This window comes from Triturus cristatus, chromosome 7 (assembly GCF_964204655.1).
Source record: "Triturus cristatus chromosome 7, aTriCri1.1, whole genome shotgun sequence".
Lineage (NCBI taxonomy): Eukaryota > Metazoa > Chordata > Amphibia > Caudata > Salamandridae > Triturus > Triturus cristatus.
The window spans coordinates 211,862,157-211,884,677 of record NC_140590.1 but is presented as its reverse complement, the minus strand read 5'-3'; the positions used below and the strand labels follow the sequence as shown (position 1 = coordinate 211,884,677).

Sequence of the window (22,521 nt, the reverse complement as noted above, 5' to 3'; positions counted from 1 at the left end):
GAAATAAAAGATCTCATTAAAACAACTATGTCAGGTTCCCCTCTGGATCCTTGCCCACCAACCATCATCAAATTAACATCTGATGTGGTAGCACCAATCCTGGAGAACATCTGTAGTACCATCTGTGAATCAGGAAACTATCCTCAAAGTTGGAAAACTGCTATAATAAAGCCACTTCCAATAAAACCTACCCTTAACACCTTGGAATTAAAAAGTTATCGCCCTATAGCAGCCCTTCCTTATCCATCAAAAATACTTGAAAAAGTTATAAACAAACAGTTGGCTAGCTATATTGATCATAACAACCTGTTAGATAACACCCAGTTTGGGTTCAGGAAAGGACATGGAACGGAGACGGCGCTCATCAAGGCTTCTGAAGAGATCAGACAGATCATGGACCAGGGTGGCTCGGCTGTTCTGATCATGCTTGATCTCTCGGCAGCCTTTGACACGGTCGATCACAACATCTTGATCGACCGTGTCACAGCCATGGGCATAAAGGGCAAGGCTGCGGAGCTTCTGGCTTCTTTCCCGGCTAACAGAGAACAGTCAGTAAAGATGGGGAATTTCTATTCACCAACGTTTGTGCTGCCTTGCGGAGTCCCCCAGGGATCCTCGCTGAGTCCGACACTTTTTAACATCTATGTGTCGGACTTGGCGAGGGTCATTAAAACCCACGGAATGGGAGTGACTTCGTACGCCGACGATACCCAGTTGGTGTTGGCAGTGCATAAAAACGGGACCGAAGTGGCAGCCAACTTTCAGACGGGCATGAGAGCCATCAGTCATTGGATGGACAATAATTGTCTAAAGCTGAACACCGATAAGACCGAGGTAATGGTGTTTGGAGACCTAAAACCATCTTGGTCTCCGATCTGGTGGCCACCGGAAATGGGCAACCCACCCATCCCAGTCTCAAAGGTCAGAAACCTAGGAGTGTTGTTTGACAACAAACTAAGTTTCACTAATCATGCCAATGCTGTAGTCTCCTCTTCCTTTTTTACGCTACGGAAAGTGAAAAAGTTACTACCTTACCTTCCCCTGTCTGCAGGGAAAACCCTGATGTCCTCCTTGGTGCTATCCAAGGTGGACTACTGTAATGGGCTTCTGCTGAATGCTCAGGAGCAGGTCTTCAAAAAGTTACAAATGGTGCAGAACGCCGCTGCACGAATCTTGACCAAAACTCCCAAGTTTGCGCCTATTTCATCCGTCGTCTACCAACTGCACTGGCTCCCAGTAAAAAAAAGAACAAAATTCAAGGCTTTGTGTATTATATACAAGGCACTGAATAGCCAAGGACCCGACTTTTTTAGGGAATCACTGCAGCTGTATGTTCCCAAGAGAGCGTTAAGATCTGCCTCATCCGCATCCTTATGCATTCAACGAGTGAGAACAGTCACTTGGGGAGACAGACGTTTCTTGGTAGCTGCCTCGAGGCTCTGGAACTCCTTGCCCCATCACATAAAAAACACCTCTTCACTGCTGCTCTTCAGAAAGCAAGTGAAGACTTGGTTATTCATTCAATAATGCACAGGAAGTGCCTCTCTGTCTGCCCAGCGCCGAGACACCATTCGTGGTATTTGTTCGCACTCTAAAAGTTTAGAAAATAAAAAAATAAAAAAATAAATCATCAGTGAGGGATTTCGATGGGCCTGCATCTCTTTCAGCGCTAGAGACACAGTCCTGCATCGCAGTTGTGATGTGCAGGGCCTTCCTGCTTTCTGTCAACATCTGTTCCAAGTCCGGGACTACCTTTTTGCAGAAGGGAGAGCTGCCTTACCCGGCTTCCCCTACCGCCCATGTGCAGCACTCGTGAGGGGCACTTTTCAGCAGTCACAGCAGGTGGGGGCCATGAAGCAGCCAACTCATTCACCTCAGCCCAGTCCCAGGCCTCTTCAGGAGAGTCAAAGAAATGTGTGCATCCCTCAAAGGTATCTCAAAGTCGGATGGGGAACAGTAATGAATAACGCAGGTCCAATTCGTGTAGCCGCGTCTTGACTGCCTGAAAGGAACTTCTTTGTTTTTGGATTGCAACTGTGTGCAAGATGGTGTTGTGGTCTCTGTAATTCAGGAGGCGTGATATAAAGAGCCTGGGTCGAGTGCCAGGCCCTCATTGGGACCTGGTGAGCCCACTCAACAGAAAAGAAGGATGTGAATTCTACTTCAGGTAATAGTGTACGGATCCACCTCTCATTGTAGGAGACAGCATCCAGACCCTTCTCCCCCTTCGGGAGCCCCACCACCTGTATATTGTGTCTGCAGTACCGGCCCTCAGCATTCTCCACCTTATGATCCAGGGTGTGAACTTGATCATCTAATGACTGGATCTCAGCCGTGTGTTCTTGGGTGATGGGCTAGAGTTCATACAGTGTAAGTTCCTTGTCCCGTACCTTCTGCGTGAGCTTTAATGGTCTGCATGAAGGAGCTTACCGTCTGCCATGATCTTGTCAATCTGCCCCTCCAATGATGAGCGGGTCAACTCAAGCGTGGCATCTATCTTCTACACAGCTTGCAGGACTGTGTCCAGCTTGGTGCCCAGCGACACTTCAGCGAGGGGAGGTACCGATCTCGGGAACACCTCCAGCAGTCGGTGTAGGCTGTCCCAGCAGGAGCCAAGGCCCCGTGGAGTGAAGACTTCTCATGGCTAGGTGGCTATGGCGTAAAGTGTGACCAACCGAATGGAAGAAAATGCAAACCATCCCAGTATCTCCGGCTCCAGGGCAGCTGCCAGCAGGAAAAGTCACAACCGCCTACTGGTCCTCTGTCGGAACAGGATAAGAGGCCATGGCCAGCACTGGCGACTCCATGCAAGAAAGTGAACAGGGGGATAGAGGTCCCCAATGTGGATGCAGGGCATCAGTGTACAGTACTTTAGTGTGGCTGAGTTTCTTAGTGTGTGTGTGATTCCATGATGGGAGCCCCCCTGCAGAGCGGCCACCACATCAGCAAGAGCGACTGCAAGACTTGGGTCAGGAAGTCTCATCCCCCAGTGGAAACCTTTCCATCTAGAGAGGAATAGCTTAGGTCTGCATAACCCGCTCGTCCACTGTTGGCTGCCAGGGGCCGGTTAGGATGGGCCTTACTACATCGCTGCACACCACAGCTCGCACAGTCCCCAGTGCACATGTCAATCATCCACTTGCCCGTACTCGATCACCAGACAGGAACAAGGGGCCTTGTAGTGCAGCCGAGGCCCCACAGCCCAACGAGAGCCTTTCCAGGCCACGTATCCTGTCCAGTTGCCAGTGTCCACTGGGATCCAGCCAGTGCAGCGCCCAGCAAAGTAACTGTGTGATCCATCCTCTGCAGGAGACGGGGCGCAAGAATGTCAGCAGGGAGCCTGGGCCTGACCCCACTCTCATGCCCTGCTCATCCGCCAGGCCAGGATCCTCCCCATACAGGCCCCTATGGTGCTGCTCCTGTATTCCTCCAGAATCCGGGGGATGAGTAAAAAAAAAAGGGCCGGGCTCCCGCACTGCTGGTTCCCACCTCCTCCCACTCCACTTCGACCTGGGGCCAATAAGATGCAGTCGTGAGTAGGGGGCCTGGGCCTGATTCCACCCTCGTGCCCACCTCACTCACCAGGTAACCACCACTCATGTCAGTCCATGACACTGCCCCACACCACCACAGAGCGTGATGCCTAGGCCCGCCCGCGGCCTTGGATCAGACACCACCACCACGGTGCCCATGCGCCCACTGGATGCATATAGGCATTGAGACCGCACCTACCGCTGGGTCTGCTTCAAATAATGTGGCCGGGCCTGTCACGGACATCTGTCATGGCCTATACTACTCGAACCTGTGTGCAGCTGTGAGCAGGATTTCTGGACCCGATCCCGACTTTGTGCCCCAGCTCACTTACCGGCCAGCAATTCATCAGGGCCAGGTATGGCGACACTGCACCAAGGCCCCAGGCTCAGTCTCGGCGCAGAGAGAAGTGGGAGACCTTCGAGTTGCACAGGGCAGTGCAGTCCTCTCCAGCCGCCTCCCGTGCTGATCAGACCTGGGCCCGATACGGGCCCCGGGTCACTTCAGTGAAGGCCATCCTGGTAAGGAGTAGCAGCACCCATCCCTGCGCCAACCAAGAGGCCAGCCTGAGGCTCTGCTCAAATGGGTCAGTCGGTGATCCCGACCAGGTGCCCACCAGGGCTGCAATCACTTGTCAGGGGGCTCCAGGCTTGATGTGACAACGTCTGCAGGTGGCCCGCCCCCCAGCTTAGAGGCAAGCGAGCTCCTCAAGTCCGCTGTCTCAGTTCAGCAAAACCGCACGGCAGGTCGGGCCTCACCAGGCTTCGGCCCCTTAATCACTGCATCAGGAGGGCCAGCGAGACAGTAAAGGCAGGAAACAGCTGCCTACTGCAAGGTTCAGGACCAGTCGGGTAGATCCATCAATGCAGTTGCTAGCAGAGGATTCAGACGGATAACTGGGCATTCAGGCGGAGCCTTGTTAGTTCACGGCCACAATTTTGGCTGGCTAACCATGTTGCCCCCCGTATGTGACAGACGTCTTACTGGTAGTTAAAGTATTGAAACCCCCCCACTTTTAGAACTGCAGTCAACCCTCATTTATATCAAGGAGCGATGCAAGCTCGCATATTGACACTATCTTGGAGAATAATTAATAACAAGAATGCTTCTTATTTCAATGGTCCATTTAGCTTGAAGCAATGCAGACATCTTAAATATCTTCTAAAATTGAAAAAATGAATAACAATTGACGTTTAATTAGTTTTTCACTGTTTATCACATATATGTTGAGGCAGGGTAAAGTGTTTTTATTATTGTAATCTGTAATTGTTTATTGGACTGTAGAATAGTACACCTGTTGAAATTAACCATTTTGCAACTTTAAGTCAAAACATATGTAGGTATGCATGTTAAAAACTGTTTAACTTTACTTACCTGCTTTATAATCATATAAAACTTTTGCTGAGCGTCCATGAAGGTCTTTAGTATCTGTTAAAATGGGAATTAACAAAATGGTGAGTCAATTGACAAATACATATTTTTAACTAAAAGGCATTACATTTCTGAGGATGAGTTTCAAACAGAAATCAAAAGCTGTTCAGAGATAACAAAGGCATTATGAGCTGTGTCACGACAGGCACATGTTGGTCTTAACTGTGGCTTAGTGATATACTATTTACTTTGCCACTCAACTGAAATTTACTTACATATTAAGACTGCATTAACAAATAAATATTGGGCCCTGATTTTAAAAGATGTAACAGTGTTTTCATGAAAAAAGTAAATTTGAAGTCTGTCTGTAGTAATTTAAAAGGTGTTTTTCCATGTGAAGACAATCTTAAAACTAAAGTTCTGAATTGGGCCTGAGTGAGATTGTCACTATATTGGCATAATGTTAAATAGGCTGGAAACCACTTCATGTGCACAAAAATGTAGTTTATTGTGTACAGCACCACCAACAAACAAATGGTTGTTTCCCCTCCGTGTTCGCCCATTCAACTGTCCCCGATAACATCCCCATGGATACCAGAACACTCAAAGCGAGTATCTGTTCCAACATGAACAATGTGCACGATATTACAACACATCCCCTTTACACAATAATGCAGAAAACACATAATAACAGAAATACAGGCAAAAAATAAAATTACAATTAATTAAAAAGTATTTAAAAAGAAATCATTAAACCTTGCAGGGGTGCCACGCAGTCTTCGAGGGAAACTCCTGGGTTGTACATGCCCAGGAACTGGAGGAGTTGAGGTACTAGGAAAATGATCAGAACTTGGGAAAGAAAAAGAACTGGACTGATCAGAATGTGAAATACCACAAGGATTAGAACCCAAAGAAGGATCTGGCCCTGTGTATTTCACAAGCCTTGACATACTCCACTTGCAACCATTTTGCATCGTAACAACATTCTTATGAATTGAAGAAATCATGAAAGGACCCATAAATTTCGAAACACCTTTTTTTGAAAACCTGGGTTTCTTAATAAAAACCCACTCACCAACACTCCATAATTTGGACCTAACAGCATTCTTGAAATCAAAACGTTTTTTATACTCCGTTTGATAAGAATTAATCCTCTTTTCCACCTCCTTCCAATCCAAAGAGGTCAAATCATTAGGAGGAAACCAAGTAGGATTCAACTTAGATTTGGCATGTCTGCCACGCAGAAGGAAGAAAGGCGAGTTACATATGACATGGTTGACCGTGGTGCGATGAGCCCACCAAGTATCACGCAAAACATCTTTTAGGGTTTTTTTTGTATCTAACGCTGTTTGTACACACCCCTTGACAGCACGATTCATACGCTCAGCAAGACCATTGGCCTGAGGAGAATAAAGAGCTGTCTTAAGATGAATGATACCAAGGTCATCCAAAAATTCCCCCATCTGAGAAGATACAAATTGTACACCATTGTCAGTGATGAGGTATTTCGGAAAACCCTCACCAGCAAATTCATCCTTCAAGAATTCCACAATAACTCTTGTGTTGACATTACTCACACATTTGGTAGATACCCACTTGGAAGTGTAACCCACCAAGAGACTAACAAATCTTTCAGACGGTGCAAGTAAATCAAATGGACCCATAAGATCCAAACCTAACTTTGTCCACGGCTGACTAGGAACTTCAACCGGAGACAAAGGAGCACTGTTCACAACTTTGGACTTATCATTAGACGAACATAGATGACAATCCTTAACTACTGCTTCCACCTGATGATCCATGTACGGCCACCAATACCTTTCCCTCAGTCGTGATTTAGTGAGACTCCTTCCAAGGTGCCCCTCATGAGCCAAATTTATCCGTTTCGGTCTCAAAGACAAAGGAGGAATAAATCTGCTACCTCTCTTCAACCCTCCATGTAAAATAGTCAGTTCATTCCTAATGGACCAAAAAGGACTGAGGTCTTGATCAACATCCTTGCAACGAACAGGCCATCCCTTGATGATAAAATCCTTGATACTGGAAAATAGAGAATCACCAGAAATAGCCTCAGTCCATTCTTCCTGAGAGATAGAAGATTCCCTAACCCAAGAGACACAAAGAGGTTCAACATCGGCAAAATCATCATGTACCTGTAAAGGCAATCTAGACAAACAGTCAGCAGCCACATTTGAAGATCCAGGCAGATACTGTACTTGAAAATTGAATTCCTCTAAACCTTCACTCCAACGCTTCAACCTAGGAGTCAATCTGTCACTTTCCATTCAAGAAAAAACTTGTACAAGAGGACGATGTTCCGATTGAACAACAAAAGGAATGCCCCAGAGGTAAAATTTAAAATGCTTAACTGCCCAAACAATTGCAAGCGCCTCCCTCTCAATACAAGAATATTGTTGTTCAGCTTTTCTTAAAGCTCGAGAAGCTAAAGCAACAACCCTGTCAACACCATTCTCAACTTGGGATAATACCGCACCCAACCCAGATAAACTTGCATCAGTGGTGAGTATTGTTCTCTTCCTGGTATCAAAATGGCCTAAGCTAGGTAATTGGCTGATGGAACGTTTAACCATTCCAAAAGCAGTCTCACACGCATCATTCCACTCAAAATGAATGCCCTTTTTAAGCAAATTCCTTATAGGTTCAACTACAGATGCAAAACCCTTTATAAACTTGGCATAGAATTCAGCCAAACCCAAAAATGATCTAACTTGTTCTTTGTCAATTGGGGTTGGAGCCTCAACAATACTCTTAGCCAATTCAAGCTTAGGTTGAATGCCCTCCCCGGAAATCACATGCCCAAGGTAAGCAACTGAGGACACACCAATTTTGCACTTCAGTTTGTTAACAGTAAGGCCCTTACACGCCAATTTCTCCAGAACCATTCTTAACTTCGCATCATGTTCCATGTCATCTTTGCCATAAACAAGAGTCATCTTGAAAAAAGATGACTTTGGCATATCACCAATGACCAACTTCATGATGCGTTGAAATCATGCCGCAGCTGACGCCAATCCAAAAGGCATCCTGATAAATCTGAATGCTCCTAATGGTGTTACAAAAGATGTCAGATGCCTAGAATGAACATGAAGTGGGACTTGGTGATACGCCAAAGACAAGTCAAGAACAGAAAAAACCTTTGCAGCACTTAGCATGGATAAAGTTTTGTTAATGTTGGGCAGCGGTTGGCGGTCAACCCATATCCATTTATTCAGACCTCTAAGGTCCACACACATGCGAATGCTCTTTCCAGCATCCTTGGGGGCCAAAACTACCGGAGCCAACCATTCAGAAGATTCAATTTCCTCAATGACATTTAATTCAATTAACCTATCCAACTCTGATTTGAGAGGAGATAACATCATGTTTGGAACCTTCCGAACCTTATGGACACATGGTATTGCATTATGCTTCAAAATAATGCGATGTTCAAAATCTTTTAGCAGGCCCAGCTTCTCAGTGAAAACTTGAGGAAATTCCTCGAAAAATTTGTTGGAATTAGGAATGCAGTCAATCAGCATGACTTGATCAGAAGCCTTGAGAGCATTGGGATTCAATATTATACCTAAATCTCTCTGATGCCTCCAACCTAAGAGGTTATCACCCCTTTGTGCCACGTAAATCTTTCCAATGGTTTCACGACCCTTGAAGAATATACCCATAATCGTGTAACCAAACACATTTATGCGTGACCCCCCATAGCTAACAGGATTGATATCAGGAGCAAGTAGTGTAATGTCAGGAAAAGTTCTTTTACAAATTTCGTCTCCAATCATCGTGAACGGAGAACCAGAATCAGCTAACACAACAAAACTTTCGCCACCAATCACAACATCGCATTCAGGCATAGATATGGAGTCAGCATCCACAATACCATCACTCCTCACATTAGAAATGACCATCCTTGGACTAGTTGCAGGAGATTCAGCATTTTCAAGACATTGAACCTTGCCAGGAGACTTACAAACCCTGGCATAATGACCTTTCATGCCACATTTTAAACATGTGGCAGATTTTGCAAAACAATTAGGAAAATTAGCAGTATGATTCGAGCTCCCACAACGGTAACATTTAATCTTGCTACGATCAATTTGAAACTTCGTCTTAGGAATCTGAGTAACTTTGCTAATTTTATCTTCTGCAACAGTTTGCTGAACCACTGTTGTAACTTCATGAATACTACTAGGGGAAGAGGTGCAGTCTGCAGAGGTCTTATTTTCCTTCATTTCCTTCACCCAACCCAAAGTATTTTCCATGCCTTCTACAATGGCAATAGCTTCACGTAGAGACGGGTTTTTGGATAAAAGTTTTTCTTGGACTCTAGGACTGTTTGTACATCTGACCAGCTGATCACGGATCAGTGATTCAGTTAAGTCTCCAAATTCACATGTTCTGGCTAAGGTCTTTAAAGATGCTACGTAGTTCCCAACTTTCTCTTTTGGTTCCTGAATTCTCATGAAAAACTTATGGCGTTCTAACACAACATTTATGCGAGGTCCAAAGTAATTTTCAAGCATCTTCATGGACATTTCAAAAACATCTGACGGTTCCCCCGAACCATCACCCATCGGAAGTTCATCAATACTGTCATAAATATTCCGGCCCTCAACACCCAAATTATGCAGGAGAATGGCTTGTTTCCTTATTGCTGAAAATCTTTCACCTCCAATTGCCACCAAGTAAGAATCAAAAAGATTTCTCCATCGCTTCCAAGGAAGCAATGGCTCACCTTTCTCACAAAGAAATGCAGGTGGCTGGCTCATTGAGGTCGAAGACATTTTGAAAAGAAGAAGAAAACCAGGTTGCCCAGCACGTTAGCAGCAGAATTGCAGAAGCAGCGTGAAAAAAAAGTGTTCTGTAATTAATTCATCTCCCCGTAGAAAGCCCTGAGTGTAACCAAGGATACCGAAAAACAAAATGGAGGCACGTCTAACGTGACGCGAACGCGCTGATCAAACGCGTTGATGCGTGATGACACCGCTTGGAGAGATGTGGAATCCGCGGCTCGTGACGATGCGCATGAATTCAGGAGAGTCAGCGCGAGCCCTGCGAGCAACCGTTATACGCTGGTAAGTGAGAAATCAATTTGCGTATAAAGTCAAACGTACAAAGTCAACATCCGGCAAGTTGCTATATCCCAAAACGACTTGCCTGTTTCAAGACACACTTCCTTTTCCGTTGCTCTTCTCTTCAGCAACTCGAACTCAGCAACTCGAACGAACACAGTCCTAAAAGCGGTATTTCATACTCCGCTAGTCCTTGAGGGATAAATTCAATTTGGCAGAATATATATATAGACTCCAGTCCAACCGCTTACGTGCGAACGCTCTCAACACAGAAAATTCTTCCAGCAATCCTTCGTGGGTTCTTTAAGCGTCGGTGGTGCTCCAGCTCTCGATTGTCGCCAGTGTTAAATAGGCTGGAAACCACTTCATGTGCACAAAAATGTAGTTTATTGTGTACAGCACCACCAACAAACAAATGGTTGTTTCCCCTCCATGTTCGCCCATTCAACTGTCCCCGATAACATCCCCATGGATACCAGAACACTCAAAGCGAGTATCTGTTCCAACATGGAACAACGTGCACGAGATTACAACACATAACTTTGTGTAATTTCCAGCACATCATGTTATGCTTATTACTCTAGAATCCCCAAATGACACCCTTACTACATATCACGTAATTTAAAGTCTGTATTGATAAAAATCCTTCTACGGGAGAAAGAAAACACCACAAATAAACAGAATGTATGCAGCACTTTTGTTTTTTGCTCTTTATTTTAGAATGCCCTTGCATCCAAAGTTAAGGCGAGGACACATTTCACATTAAAATATGAAATAAATGACAATTTTGCATATTTTCACTTAATTTTTCACAATTTAGCATAATTACCCAAAAGGAGATTACACAATTTTTCCTCTCCCATAACCTTAATTTTTAAAATACATGTAACATCTATATCTGTGCTTGGGGGTATTAATTGGTCAGGTATACTTTATGACTGTTTTAAGAAATATTGTTTGAGTGTCGCAGAGCTTTTAAAAGTTACTGAGATTGAATCTCTAATATCCTTGGGTCTCTCTGCCAAATGCCCTCAAACTGGGGACCAAATATTACTTTTATCACTGAACACCATGATAGTGTGGGAGTTGGAACCCAAACATTGCAAAGCCCCAAAAGTCCATTGCAAAATTTGGATTGCCCCAAAATGTACCTTTGTTGGTTCCACACCAGCACCCTTGATCTTGCAAAAAGAAACCCCACCTTTCTCAACATGAGGCCCAACAAAATTAGCTGAATAAATATTAATTGGGACCACTCAATAACTAAGTTTTAATCCAGAGAATGGTTAAAGGGATTTATTACGAATTCTCAAAGTCAAGCGATACAGAATAATTGTTAAATGCCATGGAGACATAAATACAAAGTACATTATCCCCTTAAATGCTCCCTTCGGCCAACGGCCGTCGCAAGCACTACCTCCGCTGTGCTGCGCACGTCCGTTTGCTGACGTGGCCCCGCCCACTGATTAAAACCGCTGCACCGTGGCAGAATTCGAACCGCGGTTAAGCGGTCAACATAAATCATAATAATTCGAAGTCAAAAGTGAAGCAAAATCAATAGAAACAAGCATTTGCAATGCAATAGGTCTTGAATTTACGCTATTAAGCTATTGGCATTGTAAATGACAATGCCTTTTATTTATGTTTTGTTTTTTAAAACATAAATAAAAGGCATTGTCAATTACAATGCCAATAGCTTAAACTCACATAAATACGAGACCTATTGCATTGCAAATGCTTGTTGTGTCTAGCAGGAGGGTTGTGTTATTTCTGGAACCCCAGCGCTGGCTTTCCCCACCACAGCTGGCCATGAAAGTAGTGGCTTGTTTGACTGTGTTACATTTGCTTCCTGCAGGCCAGACTTATTTTAGTGTAGGACTGCAACCGGCAAGCGTTCATCCTCCTGAGGAAGATAAACTGAGTACCACTGAGTCGGGAACTGTTAGATCTGGGAGTCTCTAGTTGGCAGAGGTATACACCTTAGACCAAATAGGGACCCTTGCTTCTAGTCAGGGTACAGGGACACACACGGTAGATAACCCCTGCTCACCCTCTATGTAGCTTGGCTCGAGCAGACAGGCTTATCCCCAAGGCAATGTGTAAGGTATTTGCACATAGACACCACAATGATCCCCCCTCCGTACACCACAAATTTGGACCACACAGGTGAGTTATATCAAAAATAATATATCTTTATCTAGTTTCCGCAGTTGAAGTCAAGCATCACAGGTTTACACAATATTCGCCTTCTTGGTTGGTCGGGATCGTGAGACGATAGTCTCTAGTCTCTTGCGTGATTCGATACTCACTGAGAATGAATCAGTTTGTAGGCTCTTGTTGTTTAGGCAGCTACGTTGCTCCGTCGGCGTCACTGCGCTCGTTGTACAAAGCGCTCCTCTGGCTGTTCGGTGCAAGGTTTCCACAACTCCCTCGACGAGCCCTCAGTGATGATGTCGACGTCACCGGAGTCAGCCACTCACAGCGCAGCTTCGTAGAACAGGGAAGTACGACTCTCGGTCTGCTTCAGGCCTCCGGGTCGCGGCAAGGCACGTGCCGATGAGCATGTCGGTCTTCTTGATGCGGCAACCGGTGTCAGGCCCGGATCAGCGCGGTACTCTCCAGCAAGACAGAGAGCAGCCAGCCCACTTCACCGGCAGATGTTGAGAAGCTTGGTAGAACAGTCCACGGTCCCTGCAGCACACAGCAGCGCAGGGGGGACACAGCAGAGTCTTGGGTTCTGGGCAACCTTTCTATCCCTGGGTTGAGAAACAGGAGGCCAGCTCTTCTCAGGCCCTTGGAGATTCGGTTTAAGACACAGCACACAGCAAAGTCTTGTTTGGTCAAGTGGGTAGAGTCAGCACACAGCAAGACCCCTTCTCCTCCTCAGCTTCAGTTGTACAGCAGAACAGGTCAGCCCTTAGAGCACACAGCAAGGCAATCTTCCTTTAGTTCTTCAGCGGTCCGTCTTTCAGCAGAGGTTCCTCTTGATGGTAGAATCTAAAAATCTGTTGTCAGGGGTCTTGTACTTATACCCCTAAAAGTCTTTGAAGTCTTTGTGCAAGTGGGTCCTGAGCCCGGTCTGATCCAGTTCTGGGTGTTGCTGGAGCACTTTGTTTTCCTGGCCTCTGCTTTCTTTTCAGAGTGAGGGGCAGAGTCGTCAGCCGCCCAGCAGGAGGTGGAGCCAGCAGTGTGGCAGGCAGGCACAGCCCTATTCACTCCCAGGTGCTATCTCCTCCCTCCACTCTACTTGCAAATGTCGCCATTCAGCAAAGGGCTGACTCAGCCAACCTCCTGGGGGATCCCCAGCCCCTGTCACTCTCAAGCCAGACAGTCAATCCACAAGCATGCCCAGGCACACAGAAGGGTCAGACACGAGAACAGCTACTCTCTAAAAAGTACTATTCTCCAACTCAGGATTTAAAAACAACCTCTCCTAAAAGGTGTGTTATTAAATGCTGAGCTCAGGGATATCAAACACTCATGTCTTATCTTGTTCCTATGAGAAGATAGGCTGATAGCCATTGGCACCAGCCTCCCCCATGTTAGCCTATGGAACAAGCAGCAGTGAACACACAAAATGGCCGCTGTTCACTACCAGAGCATGGTACCTGCACTAGTACATGCTCTACCTTTTACATACACTGCACCCTGCCCAGGGGGGTACCTTGGGCCTTCCATAGGGATGACTGACGTGTACAAAAAGGGAAGGGTTAGGCCTAGTCAGTGGGGACACTGACCAGGGTGACATGGCAGTCCGGGGACTGCAGGCAGGCCTGCGGTGACAGGCCTGAGACACCATTTTAGGGCTACACAGGTGGGTGGCGCAATCAGCGCTGCAGACCCACTAGTAGCATCTGTCATCACCAGCCCTGGCACACACAGTGCACTTTACTAGGGACTTCATGGTGATACAGATATGTCAATCAGGTATATCCAATCAATATGCTATTTTACACAGGGAGCACTTACACTCTGGCACTGATTAGCAGTGGCAGAGTGTCCAAAGCATCTAAACCAGCAAAAACGAAATCCAGCACAGCATCAAAAAAATCCAGGTAGCAGAGGCAAAAGATAGGGGAAAAACCCACGCCAAGGATGTCAGGTCTAACACGTGTCCCCTCCAGCTGAAAGTGGGGAGAACTACCCACCCTCTTGGGAGTTCTCTTCACTAAGGCGGAAAAACCTGGACAGACCATCAGCGTTGGCGTGTTCTGTACCGGGACGGTGTTCCACCGTGAAGTCCATCCCCTGTAGGGATATGGACCACCTCAACAGTTTTGGATTCTCACCCCTCATCTGCATTAACCATCTGAGGGGCCTGTGGTCGGTCTGAACGCGGAAGTGAGTCCCAAACAGGTAGGGCCTCAACTTCTTCAGGGCCCAGACCACAGCAAATGCCTACCTTTCAATAGCGCTCCACCTCTGTTCCCTGGGGAGTAGCCTCCTACTAATGAAAGCTACAGGTTGGTCCCCGCCCTCATCGTCCATCTGTGAGAGTACTGCTCCCACGCCTTGCTCTGAAGCGTCTGTCTGCACTACGAACTCACTCGAAAAGTCAGGCGCCTTAAGCACCGGTGCTGTGCACATGGCAGTTTTCAGGGCATCAAAAGCAGTCTGACAGGCCTCGGTCCAATTCACTTTCCTGGGCTGATTTCTAGAGGTTAGCTCTGTCAAGGGTGCAACAATGGTGCCGTATCCCTTGATGAACCGTCTGTAATACCCGGTGAGTCCTAGAAAGGCCCTCACCTCTGTCTGCGTTTTGGGGGATTCCCAAGCCAGAATGGTATCAATCTTCGCCTGTAGGGGCGCCACCTGGCCGCTCCCCACCTGGTGTCCCAAATACACCACCGATCCCTTGCCCTATCTGGCACTTACTGGCCTTGATAGTGAGGCCTGCCTTCTGCAGTGCCCTCAACACTTCACAGAGGTGCTGCAAGTGGTCCTCCCAAGTGGAGCTGAACACAGCAATGTCATCCAGGTACGCGGCGCTGAATTGCTCCAGCCCGGTCAGTACCCGGTTGACCAGTCTCTGGAAGGTGGCAGGGGCATTTTTCAATCCAAAGGGCATGACGCGAAACTGGAAGTGCCCCTCTGGTGTGGAAAATGCCGACCTCTCCTTTGCCCCTTCAGTTAAGGCAATCTGCCAGTACCCCGAAGTCAAATCGAAGGTGCTGAGATACCTGGCAGCTCCCAACCGATCCACGAGCTCATCAGCTCTAGGGATGGGGTGCGCGTCAGTCTTGGTGACCGCATTGAGCCCACGGTAGTCCACGCAAAACCGAAGTTCTGACGGGCCACCGGGTGTAGAAGATTTCTTGGGAACGAGGACCACTGGGCTAGCCCAGGGACTGCTAGAGGGCTCAATTACCCCTAACGCCAACATCTTGGAAACTTCTTCCTTAATGCTGGCCCTGACCTTGTCAGCTACTCTGTAAAACTTCTGTTTCACAGGCAGACTATCTCCAGTGTCCACATCATGGACGCACCAATTGGTGACACCTGGGGTCAGGGAGAACAGGGAGGCAAACTGACCCAACACCTGGCGACAGTCTCTCTGCTGTTCTGGGGTCAGGGTGGGCGAGAGGACCACACCATCCACTGACCCGTCTTGCTCCTTGGTTGCCAGGAGGTCAGGGAGAGGATCACTATCCTCCTCCCCACCGTCATCTGTAGCCATGAGCATCGTCACTTCAGACCTCTCGAAGTGGGGTTTGAGGCGGTTCACATGCAAGACTCTAAGGGGCTGCCTAGGAGTCTTCATGTTGATCAGGTAGGTCACCTCACTCTTGCGCTCTACCACCTCATATGGCCCGGTCCACTTGTCACGGAGCGCGCAGGGCTCCACCGGTGCCATCACCCACACTTTCTGCCCAGGATGAAATTCAACCAGAGTGGTATTCTGGTCGTACCATCTTTTCATTTCTTCCTGGCTGGCTTCCAGGTTCTCTTGAGCGAGCTTCCTGAAGCGCTGCGTTTGGTTGCGGATGGCCAGCACATAGCTGAACACATCCTGGGGGATTTTCCCACGGGATTTCTCCCACCCCTCCTTCACCAGTGTGAGAGGTCCTCTAACAGGGTGGCCATACAGCAGTTCAAAGGGGCTGAACCCTAAGGACTTCTGCGGCACCTCCCTGTAGGCAAACAACAGGCATGGTAACAAGACGTCCCACTTCCGTCTCATGGGCTCCGCTAGGCCCATAATCATGCCTTTTAGGGTGCGGTTGAACCTTTCAACCAACCCATTTCCTTGAGGGTGGTAAGGAGTGGTGAACTTATAAGTTACCCCACACTCCTCCCACAGAGACTTCATATACCTAGAGATGAAGTTGGTACCCCGGTCGGAGACCACCTCTCGGGGGAACCCCACGCGGGAAAAGATCCCCATCAATGCACGGCCCACCACGGGTGCTGTGATTGTCCTGAGAGGGACTGCTTCCGGGTACCTAGTGGCGTGATCCACCAAGACCAGGATAAACCTGTTGCCTAAGGCGGTCTTGGGATCCAGGGGCCCTACGATATCAATGCCCACCCGCTCGAAAGGGGTGCTCACTACAGGAAACGGCTGGAGGGGCGCCACGCACTTCCCTCCGCTCTTACCACTGGCTTGACAGGTTTGGCAAGACTTACAAAAGGTACTGACGTGCTTCTTCATCTGGGGCCAGTAGAAGTGGGTGACAAGCCTGTGATAGGTCTTGTCTTGCCCCAGATGTCCTGCGAGAGGCACGTCATGAGCCAGACCCAGTAAGAAGCTCCTGAAGCGCTCGGGTACCACCAGCACACGGGCTGCACCGGGCTCAGCGAACTTAGGCTCACTATAAAGTAAGTCATCCTCCCAGTAAATCAAATGTTCCTTGGACCCTAGGCCTGCTGCTTGGTCTGCAGCCTGCTGCCGCACACCAAGGAGAGAAGGGCACTCCTTCTGAGCCTGGCAGAATTCCTCCCTGGAGGGACCACCCTCTTGCTGCCAATGGGTCAGCTCAGGCAATTCCCCCAGTTCGGCCACCTGTTCCCCTGTAGGTTCCAGGGCATCCCCCTCAGGTTCTGCTGCCTCCTGGACCGTGGGAACAGTGGGGGCCGGTCTCCCGCGCCCTCTGCCCCTTCCTCTCCTAGCAGGTTCTTGGGCCATTGTTCCAGGCTCCAGTTCTACTGATTCGCCCTTACTGGCTGTCATGGCACGGGTGGATACACAGATCCACGCGGGCAGACCTAACATCTCCAAGTGAGTTCTGTGCTCTACGTACTTCCATGGAGAACTCTCCAGGTCGTTACCCAACAGACAATCTACTGGCAAGGCATCACTGACACAGACTTCCAAGGTACCAGAGACTCCCCCCCATGTAAAGGGAACACGCGCCATCTTGCAGAGGCGCACTGAAGTATCAGCTGCCACTACTGGGCGGAGCACATTGGGAATGACTTGCTCTTCAGACACCCACTGACACCTGACAGATGTCACACTAGCCCCGGTGTCTCTCAGAGTCTCTATCTCCCTCCCATTGATGGTCACCTTTTGCCCGTATTTCTTAGTGTTCGCGGGTATCAAGGTATCCTGGACCATCTCTTGGTCTCCTAACGAGACAAGGGTCATCATAGCTAATCCCTCCTCCCCACTGGAAATCAAATCCCCTCCCAAAGCTACACTAGCTAACCCTGGGACGGGAGCAGCAGCTGGTGCTGGGGGTTTCTTGGGACAGTTAGGGGCTATGTGGCCCACTTCCCTACAAGCATAGCAAGTAGGCGGTGGTCTGTTGCCCTTAGGGGGCCAAGACCTCTTAGGCTTGGGGGCTTGGGACTCCTTCTCCTGGGAACTGTTTTGGGGCCCTTTAGAGAACTCCTTACTGTTACCCTTGTCCTCCCCACCTTTCTGCTGGGGACCCTGTCCACCCTTGGCTGGCATACTTACCACCCCTTTGTTGACCCTGGTGCTAGTCCAGCGGTCTGCCTCTTTAGCAAGCTCACCGGGATCAGTTAACTTGCTGTCTAAAAGATGCTGGCGCAGCTCTGGAACACATAGACTACTCAAGTGCTCCCAACTAATCAAGTGACACAACCCCACATAATCAGTTACCTTGCTGCCCTTTATCCAACCTTCCAGTGCACACGTGTACATACTCACACACTCCACCCAAGTACTTGAATCAAGCTTCTTGAAGTTCCTAAACTTCTGTCGGTACTGTTCTGGTGTAAGCCCATACCTGAGGCATAAGGCCTCCTTCATAGTGGGGTAGGTTAAGGTCCCTGCTGTTTCTAATGGTGCTAAGACATCCCTCCCAGAGGCCTCAAAATGCTTCCACAACCCTGCTCCCCAACTCTTCTCAGGCACTTCATTCATCTTCAAGGCAAGCTCATAGGATCTAAACCATGCATAGATATCCTCACCCCTCTGATAATTCTGCACCAAATCTTTCGGTATGTATATTTTACCTGCCTGTACTGGTTGTGCGCTGCCACCATTCGGACTGGACTCCACTTGTTTGGCTTTAATGTCCAGCTCCCTCATGCTCAACTCATGAGCCAACTGGAGTTTTCTCTCTTCCAAAGCGAGAGCATTCCTCCTCTCCTCCGCCTCTTTCTCACTGTCAAGGCGCAGTTTCCTTTCTTCCGCTTGAGCTTTGAGCTTTGAGCTTAAAAAGTTCAATCTCATGGGCCCTAATCCTCTGATTTTCCTCCAGCTCCTCTGGAGAAAGGCTCCTACTGGAATGGGTGCTGCCAGCCCTAGACGCTGGCCTATTCACTGGCAGATCATCGGATCCAAATCCGTGCTCCGGTGTGCCATCCCCTCCAGTAGTTTCCTCGGTTGCGCCATTCTTGGCCTCCCACCAGGCCCTTAGAGCTTTCTGTAGCTCCGTCTTGTTGGCGCCACCCTTCACTGGGCATCCAAGCTGCTTGCAGAATTGCTTTAGTTGCTCCTTCTTATATTCGAGCAACTTTTTCACTTCGAATTGCAATTCCGACTCCTCACCTACTCCATTCAGGGATATGATGCTTCGTCGATCCTCCAAGAATAGTCTTCGCAAAAACTTCGTGCAGTGCAACTGCTTACTAGATTAGTGATGTACGAAGAATCACTGCAGGTCAAGTGCAAATACTGGTTCTAATCCCACCGCTGACCACCAATGTTAGATCTGGGGGTCTCTAGTTGGCAGAGGTATACACCTTAGACCAAATAGGGACCCTTGCTTCTAGTCAGGGTACAGGGACACACACGGTAGATAACCCCTGCTCACCCTCTAGGTAGCTTGGCTCGAGCAGACAGGCTTATCCCCAAGGCAATGTGTAAGGTATTTGCTCATAGACACCACACTGATCCCCCCTCCGTACACCACAAATTTGGACCACACAGGTGAGTTATATCAAAAATAATATATCTTTATCTAGTTTCCGCAGTTGAAGTCAAGCATCACAGGTTTACACAATATTCGCTTTCTTGGTTGGTCGGGATCGTGAGACGATAGTTTCTAGTCTCTTGCGTGATTCGATACTCACTGAGAATGAATCAGTTTGTAGGCTCTTGTTGTTTAGGCAGCTACGTTGCTCCGTCGGCGTCACTGCGCTCGTTGTACAAAGCGCTCCTCTGGCTGTTCGGTGCAAGGTTTCCACAACTCCCTCGATGAGCCCTCAGTGACGATCTCGACGTCACCGGAGTCAGCCACTCACAGCGCGGCTTCGTAGAGCAGGGAAGTACGACTCTCGGTCTGCTTCAGGCCTCCGGGTCGCGGCAAGGCACGTGCCGATGAGCACGTCGGTCTTCTTGATGCGGCAACCGGTGTCAGGCCCGGATCAGCGCGGTACTCTCCAGCAAGACAGAGAGCAGCCAGCCCACTTCACCGGCAGATGTTGAGAAGCTTGGTAGAACAGTCCACGGTCCCTGCAGCACACAGCAGCGCAGGGGGGACACAGCAGAGTCTTGGGTTCTGGGCAACCTTTCTATCCCTGGGTTGCGAAACAGGAGGCCAGCTCTTCTCAGGCCCTTGGAGATTCGGTTTAAGACACAGCACACAGCAAAGTCTTGTTTGGTCAAGTGGGTAGAGTCAGCACACAGCAAGACCCCTTCTCCTCCTCAGCTTCAGTTGTACAGAAGAACAGGTCAGCCCTTAGAGCACACAGCAAGGCAATCTTCCTTTAGTTCTTCAGCGGTCCGTCTTTCAGCAGAGGTTCCTCTTGATGGTAGAATCTAAAAATCTGTTGTCAGGGGTCTTGTACTTATACCCCTAAAAGTCTTTGAAGTCTTTGTGCAAGTGGGTCCTGAGCCCGGTCTGATCCAGTTCTGGGTGTTGCTGGAGCACTTTGTTTTCCTGGCCTCTGCTTTCTTTTCAGAGTGAGGGGCAGAGTCGTCAGCCGCCCAGCAGGAGGTGGAGCCAGCAGTGTGGCAGGCAGGCACAGCCCTATTCACTCCCAGGTGCTATCTCCTCCCTCCACTCTACTTGCAAATGTCGCCATTCAGCAAAGGGCTGACTCAGCCAACCTCCTGGGGATCCCCAGCCCCTGTCACTCTCAAGCCAGACAGTCAATCCACAAGCATGCCCAGGCACACAGAAGGGTCAGACACGAGAACAGCTACTCTCTAAAAAGTACTATTCTCCAACTCAGGATTTAAAAACAACCTCTCCTAAAAGATGTGTTATTAAATGCTGAGCTCAGGGATATCAAACACTCATGTCTTATCTTGTTCCTATGAGAAGATAGGCGGATAGCCATTGGCATCATCCTCCCCCATGTTAGCCTATGGAACAAGATAACCTTGCAGCAGTGAACACACAAAATGGCCGCTGTTCACTACCAGAGCATGGTACCTGCACTAGTACATGCTCTACCTTTTACATACACTGCACCCTGCCCAGGGGGGTACCTTGGGCCTTCCATAGGGATGACTGACGTGCACAAAAAGGGAAGGGTTAGGCCTAGTCAGTGGGGACACTGACCAGGGTGACATGGCAGTCCGGGGACTGCAGGCAGGCCTGCGGTGGCAGGCCTGAGACACCATTTTAGGGCTACACAGGTGGGTGGCGCAATCAGCGCTGCAGACCCACTAGTAGCATCTGTCATCACCAGCCCTGGCACACACAGTGCACTTTACTAGGGACTTCATGGTGATACAGATATGTCAATCAGGTATATCCAATCAATATGCTATTTTACACAGGGAGCACTTACACTCTGGCACTGATTAGCAGTGGCAGAGTGTTCAAAGCATCTAAACCAGCAAAAACGAAATCCAGCACAGCATCAAAAAAATCCAGGTAGCAGAGGCAAAAGATAGGGGAAAAACCCACGCCAAGGATGTCAGGTCTAACAGGAACAATAAACACCTATTAATCACACTGCGGGATAATCCAAACTTAAACACATTTCAAGCTGTGGCCAGAGCTGGCTTGTCGACATGGGACACTTCTGCCCTGTTAACATAACTGCCAGTGCTTATTTCCCACTGGAACAAAACAATAGCCAATGTAACGCTTGGTCTGATGAAAAATATTAGCTCGTAGGCTCAGGGACAACTTAACAGGAATGTCCATCGCACAGTGATTGTTTATGGAGGACGTACAAAATTGTAATATGGTGCATATGTGGTATGGTATGACCTACTTTAATATTTACAATAATTTCAGCTGCTAAAATAAGTGGGTTACCTTGTTTTTTCTGAAAGTGCAGCTTTCCCTTAGATGTGTAGTTTGAAAAAGAGGCTGACAATTAAGAATCACAATTAAATCATGTCTAAATAGACAATAGTTCCTCTGTCAAGGGCTCATTCATAAACCAAATTAGCAAAAAAGAAAAATCAGGGACTTGTAGGCATTCTGTTCGATTTCATCAAAAGAAGAAATGTTCAAAGAACAATTTCAGAACAAGAATATTAGCTCCTGAGCCAGAAAGAATAAAATAGTTTTTCCAATGACCTGTTTCCTCTAGAATGTGACAGGCCCAATCAAATTGCTATATTACTTTTACATGTGCTGTAGGCATGCCACTCACTGGAGGTACACTTCGGGCCCTGGTATTTGCATATGGTGAAGGGTTTGTGGCAGTGAGAGAATGCACCACAGTTCACAGGCTGTGATTCAATCAATCAATCAATCATATCACTTGTAAAGCGCACTACTTACCCGTGAGGGTCTCAAGGCGCTGGGGGTGGGGGTGGGTGCTGCTCCTGCCTATTGGTAGAATGAAAGGCTTACTGTGCGCTGCGCGCTTCTCCTCTCTGCTTGCTCTTGCAGAGGGGAAGGTATTCCAGTCATTCAGTTTCGTGAATGTGAAATGTTTGGAAGTGAAAGCATAAGCTACAGACGTAGGATTATTGACACCACGCTGCAGACTCTGCTTTTGGATTCTTTCCAGTCACCATTTCTGAAACCGCATTTCCAAAGCATGTTCGCCTGCATATAATTTATGAGGTTTGGAAGATGTTCTACAGTAGCCATCCATCTTCACCCTTGTTGCTTCCCCCACACCAGTTTTCGTTAAAAAAACGTTTTTGAACTTTAGTTTCATTTTAGTTACAACTTGGATCAGTAATTAAAAGGAAAAAACTTATTCA

General features: G+C 48.0%; 1 protein-coding gene across 2 annotated transcripts in view; it reads right to left on the bottom strand.

Annotated features, from left to right (window-relative positions):
- Positions 1–22,521, bottom strand: part of LOC146809241 (zinc finger protein RFP-like) — a 255,257-nt gene that overhangs the window by 61,921 nt on the left and 170,815 nt on the right. For both annotated transcript variants that reach the window (XM_085616066.1, XM_085616067.1), the window contains one exon: positions 4,906–4,959. In XM_085616066.1, the coding sequence (XP_085472192.1) occupies positions 4,906–4,959 (54 nt within the window). The remainder of the gene's footprint in view (positions 1–4,905; positions 4,960–22,521) is intronic.